The sequence below is a fragment of the Solanum stenotomum genome, chromosome 9 (genome assembly GCF_019186545.1).
Source record: "Solanum stenotomum isolate F172 chromosome 9, ASM1918654v1, whole genome shotgun sequence".
NCBI classification, from domain to species: Eukaryota; Viridiplantae; Streptophyta; class Magnoliopsida; order Solanales; family Solanaceae; genus Solanum; species Solanum stenotomum.
In genome coordinates, this window is record NC_064290.1 from 41,974,853 (window position 1) to 41,986,646 (window position 11,794).

Genomic DNA, 11,794 nt, shown 5'->3' on the forward strand with positions numbered 1-11,794 from the left:
GAATTACGAAAATATGAATGTTTATATATTTTTCTAAGTTTAAATTAATTGTTTTGAAATTTAAGTTTTGAATTTATAATGTAATTTTACTTAAGTTTATTTTAAAGATATTTTTTTTAACTTTTACTTATTAAATTTGCAAGTTCAAGTTTAATAAAGTTTTTTTGTTTTAAAGTTTTTGAGCTTAAGTTTTCAAGATTTGAAATTTTGAAGTTTATAAGTTATTACTTATTAATATGTTATAAGTTATACTTATAACTTGTAATTTAAATAACTTAAGTTTGTAATTTTAAAAAATTAAATAAAAATAAGGATAAAACAATGACACAAATTAAAAAAATATCAATCAAATCCAATTTTTTTTTTGAAAATATGCATATATATAAATTATAAAATATAAAATATAAATTAATTAATGAAAAAAATTAACCGAAATCGGAAAAAATCGGGACAAACCAGTACCGATACACCGGTATCAAATGGTGATACCGTTTCGTTCTGAGTACCGATTCACGGTGTCCCATTTCATCCCGAAGACTACCGGACCGGAATGGTACCAGAACGGTGCCGGACCGATACCAGTACAACCAGTCCGGTGCCCAGCCTTAGTCTCGACTTACGGACTGATCGATAATCTGTGGACTAATCCACAATCCATCCTGTCAGTCCGTCGATCGACTTCAAATAATGGGTTTTGGGGGGTCCGGAGGGTCTCGACCTATATATGGACTGATCCACGATCCGTCCAGTCAATCCATCGATCGACTTCAGATGATGGGTTCTGGGGAGTCCTGAGGGTCTCGACCTACGGAGTGATCGACGATTCGTGGACTGATCCACGATCCGTCCTGTCAGTCTGTCGATCGACTTCAGAGGATGGGTTCTGGGGAGGGTTGCAGGTGACCATCCACGAACCACCAGGATGGACCATGGGTTATCCTACGGTCCGTGGGTGGCAACCGTCGATTGCACCTACAACTTCTGGAAATTTGTTGATTTGGTCTGTTTTCGAATACGGGTGTTACAACCAGTGAGTACCACTACACCATTATCCTCTTATTTAATTAATAATTTCATAAGATTTGATTCAATTCATCACTTAACTGAGTACCTATCTATGAAGTCAATCTGCTACATGACCTGGTATGTTGTTATTCCTCCATTGATTAATTTTTCTTTACAACCTCTTACCATATGCCAGTCTTGTGTAAAGCCTTCATTGATTGTTTGTTGCTTTAGTCATACAAAACTTGTTTTGGTATTTTCTTATGTGTAAATTTGGAATTTGTAGTTTTTCCATTTGCAAGATTCTTCTTCCTTCATTTGGTACATGTTCAATATTTGCATATTTAGTATGATTTGTACCTGCAAAAGAAAAAAACTATGTTAGAAAAAAAATCTGAGACTTTGTTCCCTTTTCTTAATATGTGAGTTACCTCCACCAAATTAGGAACCTTATCTTTTAGACAATTGATTTTTTTCACCTTCATTGATATGGTCCAAGAGACTTCCCACACTCTATTAATTATGTTCTTAAGAGCTAATGAATTTGTTTCCAAAGTAATTGACAGTAACTTCCAAGTTACATAGAATTCAAGCCCCATTCTGATTTCTATTACTTTAGCCTCGCCTCAAGTACTGACCCTTCCCACGTTGTTCTTGTCTCAGCATATACAAACTCTCCATTGTCATTCCTCACGCAAAAGCACTAGACATAGGCCAGAGTTGCCTTTACATGCCCCATTAAAATTACATTTGAAATTATCCTTGTTTGAGGCATTCCAAGTAACAATTTTAGTGATTAGGATCAATGTATACTCCTCCAAATATTGAACAATAAAAGGCCAATTTATAGGAACATTATTTAGCAATGGATACTTAGTAACAGTAAACAAATAATTGTTTATGTCAATCTTTGATAATAAACAATAAACAGACATCCTCCCTCCATGATATACACCATTCATTCTTTTTCATATGTGTCAAATCACCATGGTAGGTAAGATATTAAAAATAGTCTTCAATTTTGAACCACAATCAGCTTGCCACCACTTAAGAATGTTAATCTTCAACTGATTAAAAGGATCTTGAACCTCAACTGCAGCAACCAACTAATTCCCTACCATTTTTGAATAAGGATAATCACAAAATAGACTATGAAAAGTCTCTAGAACAATTGTATTGCAACAATAACATGTCACATTCTCCACCACCCTTACTTACATTAAAAAAAATGTTTCTAGTAAACAGTTTTTAACAGTACTGTCAAACAAGATCTTAAATCTCCCCCAAATAATCCTCAAGTAAATTCGTATGTATCAAATTACAAGGAAAATTTGCACATCTATATAAATTCCCATGAAATAATTCACATGAATATCCATAAGTATGTTTTCATGTGGATTTTCTTTAATTACTCAAAGATTTATTTCGATTTTCTTGTCGTATATGCCTAGAAATTTTGCATGCGAAAATATTATCTGAGAATATTTTTTTCAAGAAATTTGGAGATAAATTTTTGCGCATAATCATGGTGAGTTTACATGCAGAATTTCCTGGAAAAGTTCTGTTACGCCCCAAACTCAAGGGGCGCAACTGGCTCCTAATGCCAAAACTCAGGGTCAAGCCGACCATGCTGAACTATTTGCTACTAGAGCATGACAGCCACAAACAGTCAAGAAAACAAACAAGTATATATCTCGACTTAAAATTTAGCCCTCGACCAGCAAGGACACTTTAAACAGATCCATAAAAGAAACAACTATTCCCAAGAATTCATATAAAGAAATAGTCAACTGGCACAGAAGTCCTGATTGGGCCGTCGTGGCCACCATGAACTCTATACCGAAACTGAAAGCAGCCATAGCATAGCTATAAACCACACACACTAGTCTGCAAGCCTCTAAGAGTAGTAAAGATTGGCGGGACAGGGCCCCAGGCTACCCATGAAAATATATACAACAAAAGCTAACAAACCTCCCAACTCTGGCAGCTCCGGAGGGAAGGGCTAGCCAACCAGATAAAAGTCAATCTTGCTGCTGAGGAGGTCTACTCGATCGTCTGTCAGGACCTGAATGCAGCGCCCCCAAGGCAATGAAGCGTTAGTACAAAATAATGTACAGAGTATGAAAGACAATAGACTATGAGGAGGTACCCTGATATACTGGAATAATATGATAAATAAATCAAGAATAAGATAAGTGTACTGACCTGCTCCTAAATCTAAACTTATCAAAAATAATAAAACAACAACCTAACCAAGCCCCCATAAGCTCGACAGGTACAAACAACACATAAGACCACCTACCCAGGCCCCCATAAGCCAGAAGGTGCCAATTAGTCTATATACCCCTATCGATAGTCCCCTAGCCCCGTAGGCAGTCACATAGCCCTCTTAGGCAATAGTATAGCCCCGTAGGCAGCACATAGCTCTTTTAGGCATCAATATAGCATATAAGCAACTCATAGCCCTCTTAGGCAACAACATGGCCCCGTAGGTAACTCATAGCCCTTCTAGGAGTCAATATAGCCCTGTAGGCAACTCATAGCCCTACTAGGTGTCAATATAGCCCTGCATGCAACTCATAGCCCTTCTAGACATCAACATAGCCCTGTCGGCAGAACATAGCCCATCTAGGCATAGATCACATTCTTGCAACTAACCACAATAGCCCAAAGGTAACAATAACAATCCAACAGTTAAAAGCGAGCAATTTAGTTATAAGCAACCTATACAAATAGCCTCTAAGTCGTTTCCAACATAAGAATGCTACTACTGAATAAGAATTCCGATAAGAGAGGATTATACCCACTTGAGCAGCCAACAATCAACAATAATGGCTACAAGTATAACAACGATAACAACTTAATTACATTGCTCCTAAGCTTTAAGGAAACATGCCGTAAGAAGAAAATAACCTTAACATACCTTTTTCGCTAAATTCACGTGGCCTAACGACTTTTACTGATAACTCCCTCAATACTACAACAAGATAGGACCATAATCAACACACAAAAATAAAAGATACCATGACAATATGATAAAAAAATATATATTTCAATTGCAAATTGTTATTTGCTGCTTATAAAAGTTAAAGTCGATGAAAGAAGGGTCTTACCTCGATCTTAGGTTTGTAATATGCCTCAAAACCTTCAAATATATTCAAACCCTTGTTGTCCCAACACTAAAGTGCGATATGCTACGAAATCAATAAAACAAATTATACCACGATGATGAGCGCAACGCGTAGAACAACTTTCGTCAAGGACTTAAGTCGAGAAAATCTATACTTCACTTGATCCTAGAAATGGGTTTCTCTAATTTCTCTGGTTCTTGGCTTAAAAATGAAGAAAAAGTTCGAAGAATAAGATATATGCAACATTCCACCGACCTAGGGCCCCACCTCATATGCCTGCTTGTGCAGTCCCACGAAATCGCGAATATCTCTCTATTCTGAAGTCGTATGAACAAACGGTTTGATGCGTTGGAAACTAGACTCGTAGACCTTCGATTCGATAGGTCGTGGGCCCCATAACTCTTTATTGATTGGGAGAAAACCTCCAAGACATTTGACCCAAATTTTAGAGAAATCTTTAAGAAGAAACTTACGATAACTTCCGCCAACTTTTATTTTGCCACTTACCTAACTTCAAGACTTGAGATGCAACACTTGAACACTTAAAATAGGACATACCACATCATTCTTAATTTATTACCCATCCTCCTTGTCTTTCCATGGAGATACGAGTAATTTTAGATGTTTCGAGAAGTCAAGGTGTTACAAGTTCAATCCGCATGTAGAAATTGTAATATGTAGATTTTTATGTTTTCGCATAAAAATCTATAGGTAATATTTGCGGAAAAAAATCATAGGTAAAATCTCTAGGTAATTAACATTTTTCTAGTAGTAGAAATTAAACAAATAAAAAATGGAACTAATAACCTAATTAAAAAAAATCTAAATCATAACCAAATCATTAAATCAACAATTCATTACTGATAAACTAATTTAAAAACTCGATTCGACTTATCAATTTCAATTTGATTTTGCATAACGCTAAGCAAAATAATACATACCTTGCACAACGATAGGAACACTACTCTTCATTGATAATTAATGTGTCAATCAGAAATATGCTAGAATTTGGACTAGAACGTATTCTGAAATTATCTATCAAGTATTATTATATTCATCGATGAAATTTGTAATTTTAGTTGATCATTGAATTTGCCGCAGTTAGCGAAAGTCTAAAAGATACTACTTATGAATTTTTTTGTTAGACCAGTAAATACATTCAAAAATGAAAATTTGTTTCGTATCTTATAATGCCTAGTTATTAACTTTGGAATATCATATATGATAGAAATTGCCCATACATTTTGATCATTAATATCATTTTATCTCAATTTATATATTAACTTTTTTACTACGCCACTCGAATATTCCAAAATGTTTGGTACTATTTTATTAAGGTGTTATCTAAAAAAAAAAGGATAATTAAGAAATTTAAATATTTTAAAGTTTATTAAATATTTTAAAACTTGTATATCCCATTAAAATTTGAAATGATATGATAATTATTAAAGTGTGGTATTTAAGTAAATTTGTTTGTATCATCATATTATTTTTTCTCCTAATAGTATATGATATATATTATTTTTATATTTTTTAAAATTACATATTTTTAAAAAAAGTTACTTGTAAAGTTTAGATTGACAACTTGATATAAAAATAATCACATTTATATCTCATAAATTAAATTCATAAAAATCAGTTTGTATACGAGATAAGGTGAAATATCTCAAAATTAAACATGTCATAAAATTTATATTATATTTAATAGACGATATAAATTTATCTCAAAATAAATTAATATAACATTATAAACTTTATTTCAAACTTAATACTAAAATATTTTTATTTAACTTAATATTATTTGTCTCATCAAATAAATGAGATATATTAATCCATAAATTATAATTTCAAAATCATAATAATCTAGTGGGTGTACCAAATATAGTAAATTGGTAAAAATCATTCTAATGAAGTTTTGGTGATGTGGGGTTGTCTTAAACGGAAAGAAGAAGAAAATAATTTGGTATTTTATAGTATATTATATTATATACTCCTTTTATATTTTTCGCTTATTTTTTTAGGCGGTTTCAGAACAAAACACATTTCTATATTATATAACTTAATTTTAAAATAGGATTTAATGATTTATAGTTACAGATAATCTTTTATTTATTTTAAATCACAAATTTAAATTTTGGTGTCAAGTCGAACTAACAAAACAAGAGACGGTAGAAGAAAGTGAAAAAGTTTATTTTAATATAATTAATTAATTAATATGATTTGAATATGAATATGAATAAATAAAGGTGAATTGGGGAAAAAAAGAAAGAGAAAAGGGTATATTGTATTGATCGAGAAGATTGTGAATTGGTGAAATTTAGGGGGTATGATGACGTCTTCTACTAGTGAGAAGCCATTAGTGGAGTTGACGAAGGGCGTTAATGGCCTTGAAAAAGTGATTCTCCGGGAGGTTCGCGGCAGTTCTGCCGAGGTACCACCAAGCATTTTCGTTATTCTTAATGTCATTGAGATCTTTACCCATTTTGTTAGAGATCTTTACTTTTTCCGTGTATTTGGGTTTCTGGGTCATTTTGAAAAAATTATGATTTCGAGTTACATGTTTGATTGATTTCTTGAATCGTTAGATTTATGTGAAGTTTTGCTTTTATGTGTAGGGTTAGGTATGGGGCAAGTAGGTACAGGGATCTGAATCCATGTAGCATGGTGATTGCCATTGTTTGAAATGCTAATGTGGTTTATTTTGCATTGTTTTAGTTTCTGAAAGTGGATGCATCACTAGAAACCCATAATATTATACTTAATAACTCCCTTTTCAGCCACCTGGAGTGGCTGATATTTTCAAATAGTTGACTATTGTATTTGAGTATTTTATTCTTGATGATTGGTGTTGAACATTGTTGGATGTACTTTCAAAATAGAAAGTGAAAGGGATTAAACCTCTCAAATCTCTAGGAGAGCGAGAGTGTGATGAAACAGATCTGTACCCCATGATAAGTTCTTGCATTTGAAGATTTCATTGATCAACGACCTCGCTCCTTGTGCATGCTTTTACATATGTAGCTGTCATTGACTTAAAATTTTTCCTTATCCAAAAAAAAAATAAAGTAGCCGACTCACATTAGTCTGTGAAGAGTAGCCATAATTTGCCTGATTTTCCCTTCATTTCTTAGTTCTTACTACTGACTCGGTCAACAGAATCAGGTTTTCTTTTTGGGAGAATGTCAAGCATTATAAGGTTAAAAAAAGAAAAGAAAATGTCAAGCATTATGTTTCTTTTTTTGGGTGGAGTGTTGGTATTATTTACCTGTTTACAAGATGCAAAATTTGAAGTTTCTATGAAGCTCTTTTTTGTCTTCAACATGTCATTATATTATTTTTATGTTTTTGGCATTTAGTTTAGTTATCAATATCCCTTCTTAAGTGTCCTCCTTTGTAGGTGTATCTCTATGGCGGTCAGGTGACGTCTTGGAAGAATGATCTCAGAGAGGAATTGCTCTTTGTTAGTAGCAAGGTACTTTTCATTGTTATCTTCTTGGTGGAATTCTATCCGAGCTAGTTAGAAAAATGAATTTTCTGTTAGTTTCCAATGTATTCTGATCCCTACTTTTAAAATACTTATGGATCAATTCCTATGGCAATGTTTTGGTTGGTGAAGGGAAAAGTTATTTTAAAAATTCCTGGATTGTATTGTTACATGGAAATTTTTTCATCCTCTTCCGGTTGTGAGCTTAAAGAGTTTCCTCCCTTTGCTGACCAAACTATCTTTTTATTTGTTATATGGTATCAATAGCACATGGTTCGTTGAGTGTTTAACATTTAGTTCTTGTGTTGGTTGAACATGCTGAAAAGATAAATGACTAGTTTACTAGGGTTTTCAAATCTGGAGACCTTGCTTCTACAACCTTAGTGCAAATGTGAGCAACTGTATTAGTTACCCTCATCTCAAAAAAAAATGTGAGCAACTGTATTCTGTTTATAGAAGTACTCCCCCCCTGAATGGGACAAGGGATTTCAATAGGGCATGTACGTTTTGCAGATTAGGGAACATAAACAGTAGCCTATGTCTTGGAAAAATTCCTTACCTATTTTTTGCTATGTTACACTGATCCTCCAAAGCCTCTTGCCGAAACCATGTCAATCCAGCACAAATTACCTAACTAAGTAAAGTTATTGCTACTTTGGGAATGAAAAGGTGGTATTCTATGTCTCTATCACAACAAGACAAGTAAAGGTGGTGGACCACTGTTTTCCTGGGGAGGGGAGTTGTTATCCTCATGTGTGTTGTATATATATTCACACGAAGTATCATAATACGCTTCTACTGTATGACAGTATGAGATACCCTTATGGAATACTATGACTTGTTTATACTTGCTTTAGTCCATTGAATTTTCAGTTATTTACTTCTATACACACTATACAGTTCTTAGTCCTGTCTTAGCACATGTACTCCTATTATCCTTGGATATTTAGCTGATGACAAATCCGACTTCTATATCTTCACCTATATTTATTGCACCTGCTATTGTTGATACTATACTAGTCAGATAATGGTGGACTTTCTTAGAGTTCTTGTTGAATTCAATCTTCTTGCTTTTTGAATGAGATGGTAGTTGTGTATAGTTTGAATGCCTTCTTTGTTTCATTTGTATAACACCCTTTGTTGGGTGGCATATCCTTTGTACTCATTCTAGTACAAGTCCCCCCCCCCCCTCTTTTTGTTTTGTTTTGATCTTTAAGTTTTCTGTTTGTTTAACCAAAGTGGGGTAAAAGAATATTTAAATCCTTGTTATTGAGATTTGAACTTTCTTTTCTTGATTCTTTAATGCTGGCTATAGAACCATTTACTGCAACAAACTTCACTTGGTAAATTGTCATATGTTTTTTGTTGGATATGAGCCTTTTTCATGGTATAATTGGATGAACATGAAGATATAGATTCATAATCGTATTACTTTCTAATCCACTACACCTTCGCAGGCCATCTTCAAGCCTCCAAAAGCAATTCGTGGGGGTATTCCTATATGTTTCCCACAGGTATTTGATTTTGAAGCATCTTCATGGTTTTTCTAGTGGTTGCTCATTTTGGTAAAACATAGGCTGTTTTCTTTGCAGTTCGCAAATCGTGGCCCTCTTGAGTCGCATGGATTTGCCCGAAACAGGTTTTGGAGCATTGACAAAGATCCACCTCCATTTCCTGCATCTACTTCTTCTAGGGCTTTTGTTGACTTGATACTGAAACCGTCTGAGGAGGACTTGAAAATTTGGCCTCACAGGCATGGATGAATACTGTTAATACACATATTAATCTTTTATTAGGTTTTATTGTTACTTTCTTCTTACATGGATCAATAATCATTTTTAGTTTTGAGTTTCGGCTGCGGGTAGCTTTGAGTCCTGCTGGAGATTTGATGTTGACGTCTCGTATTAGAAACACCAGCACTGATGGAAAGCCTTTTGCATTTACATTTGCGTATCACACCTACTTCTCTGTTTCAGACATCAGGTATGGTTACCCTGTGGTTTTATCATTTTCTTCTTGTTTCCTCCGAATCCTAGGAAGTTCACAAACTTAATTGCAGTTAAAATGATTGATATATTGTGATGATAAATAATATTTCCTTTGTATTTCCAAGAAAAATCATGCTTGGTAATGAAAAGATTCAGTTGTGAATTACTAAATATTTTCACTAGTGAAAATATGAAAGGATTAGACTTTCTAATATGAGGTGTCTTTTTCTCTTTCACCCTCACTTATAGGATTGACAAAGGGGACAAAAATATGAGTGAGTGTCTTGTGTACATGTCTTTTGCTTATTATTACTATTATTATAACTTGCACAAATTTTGGTTGATTTAGGTTTAATATAAATATTGTACCTTTTGAAGTAAATAAGAGTTTTATTTATGTATATAGCAAAGCACCAAGTTAATGCAGGACTTTAAAAATAGGGTAACCCCCACGTTCAAAACATATTACTGTTGTAACGAGCTAATGAGTTAAGCATCTATACTTCAGAATATTTACAGGTGTAGCTTTACCCTCAATGCCTCTGGTCCAACTTTCCATATCACCCAGCAAACACAAGCTGGACTTGATCTAAGTACTTGCTTTACTTTTTCTCATAGTATCACATTTCATAAACACTAGTAATACATTAAACACTATTAGTACATTATACAACCAGATGGCTCACCAAGTAGAGGTTGGCAATCTCAAGGATACCCACTTCATCGAGTGAGTCAATCTTGTCTCAAATAGTATCCCATGTCTTACAATGTCCACTCTACATGGAGCAAGTTCTCATCGACAAAGATGAGGTTGGAATTAATAAAGACCAAATCTTCTGCTCTTTGTGGTGTTATTTTGTTTCTTTTTCCTAGTGAACATAATCTGTAGTCCAACTTCTATAATAACATGATAGCTGAGTTGAGCTGAACTAGAAGCTAAAATTTGGTGTGTAGGTGCATGTATGACCGTCCATGGCCGTAAAGTCATTGGATCCACCAATGTTTTACTAACAATACATTCATACTTAAAGGAGCTCCTTTGTTTGTTGGAAATTAGCACATTTTATCTCTAATTTATTCCGTTAAGAGGTTCTTTAAATCATCTCTTAAAATGCACATGCTTCTGGTTTGTATCATCATCTAGTTTTTCTAAAAGTGGACAGTGCCAAAAAAGAATTTGTCTGTAATGGAGAGGAAAGAAGCTAAACGCATGGTTCTTCCGGACGAAGTGCACAATTTGATAATTATGAAAAATTCTTTATTGGTAGAAATTTGAATGAACGTGTGTGTGAATATAATTACGGTGACTGGGTACATGGGGATATGGTACTCTAGGAATGAAGGAAGAAAGGGTATTTTAAATTTCGATTTAGTTTATGATTTTATTTTAGCTCTATAGAAATGGTGCTAATCAGTTGGATAATATTATGAGGAACGACATTACTAAGCTTGTTAAATTGCCAAGAGTCATTGGTGAAGAAGTGACTAACTAGTGTTTTAGTAAACTTTCGTGAGCCTTGAACTAGATTAGCTAATGCCCCTTTACCTGTCCAGTTGTCCCACCAAAAGTTAGAATTGTTAGCTTGAATCTTTCCCGAGAATGTGAGGCTCAACTTTTTTCTTGATTTTCATCAAACTTTTCTAAGCATTAGAATCAACAGAAGTAGGATTTTTTTTCACGGGGTGAGCTCTTTTACAAGTCTTTATTTGGTGGCAATAACAGGTCTATAAAAATTTCATTTATAAAAGCTTTAACAAGTCCCTTTAGGAGGATTCATAGCCGAGAGTGTATATAAGGGCATAGAATCTACTCTCTAGTCCGCGCTTGATAAGAACCATTCTTCCTCCGTAAGAGAACGTCCTGCTTTGCCAACATTCAATTTTTTTTTTACAATTTTTGCCAACATGCCGTCAAAATAACAAATCTTTTTTCTTCCACTGTAAATGAGAAATCCCAAGTTAGGTTAAAGGAAAGCTTTTGTCCCTGTAACCCATCATTCTTCTCATTTTATTGATTTTATGAGGAGCTGTGTTAGGCAGTGATGAAAAAGCTTTTATAGACCTGTAATTGACTTATTGTCACCACTGAAAATCACTATACTTTCTCATACTCTTGTCCAAACTTTCTTTCAAGGAAAAAGCCTTACCAAATACTATACCCATACTCTTGACCAGATGTTTTCTCA

At 34.0% G+C, this 11,794-nt stretch overlaps 1 protein-coding gene across 1 annotated transcript in view; it reads left to right on the forward strand.

Moving 5' to 3' along the window:
- Positions 1 to 6,413: 6,413 nt before the first annotated feature.
- LOC125877539 (putative glucose-6-phosphate 1-epimerase) overlaps positions 6,414 to 11,794 on the forward strand; it is a 15,104-nt gene continuing 9,723 nt past the window's right edge. The window contains exons 1-5 of the mRNA XM_049558804.1: positions 6,414 to 6,567; positions 7,534 to 7,608; positions 9,078 to 9,134; positions 9,213 to 9,373; positions 9,463 to 9,669. Of these exons, the coding sequence (XP_049414761.1) occupies positions 6,463 to 6,567; positions 7,534 to 7,608; positions 9,078 to 9,134; positions 9,213 to 9,373; positions 9,463 to 9,669 (605 nt within the window). The 5' untranslated portion in view covers positions 6,414 to 6,462. The remainder of the gene's footprint in view (positions 6,568 to 7,533; positions 7,609 to 9,077; positions 9,135 to 9,212; positions 9,374 to 9,462; positions 9,670 to 11,794) is intronic.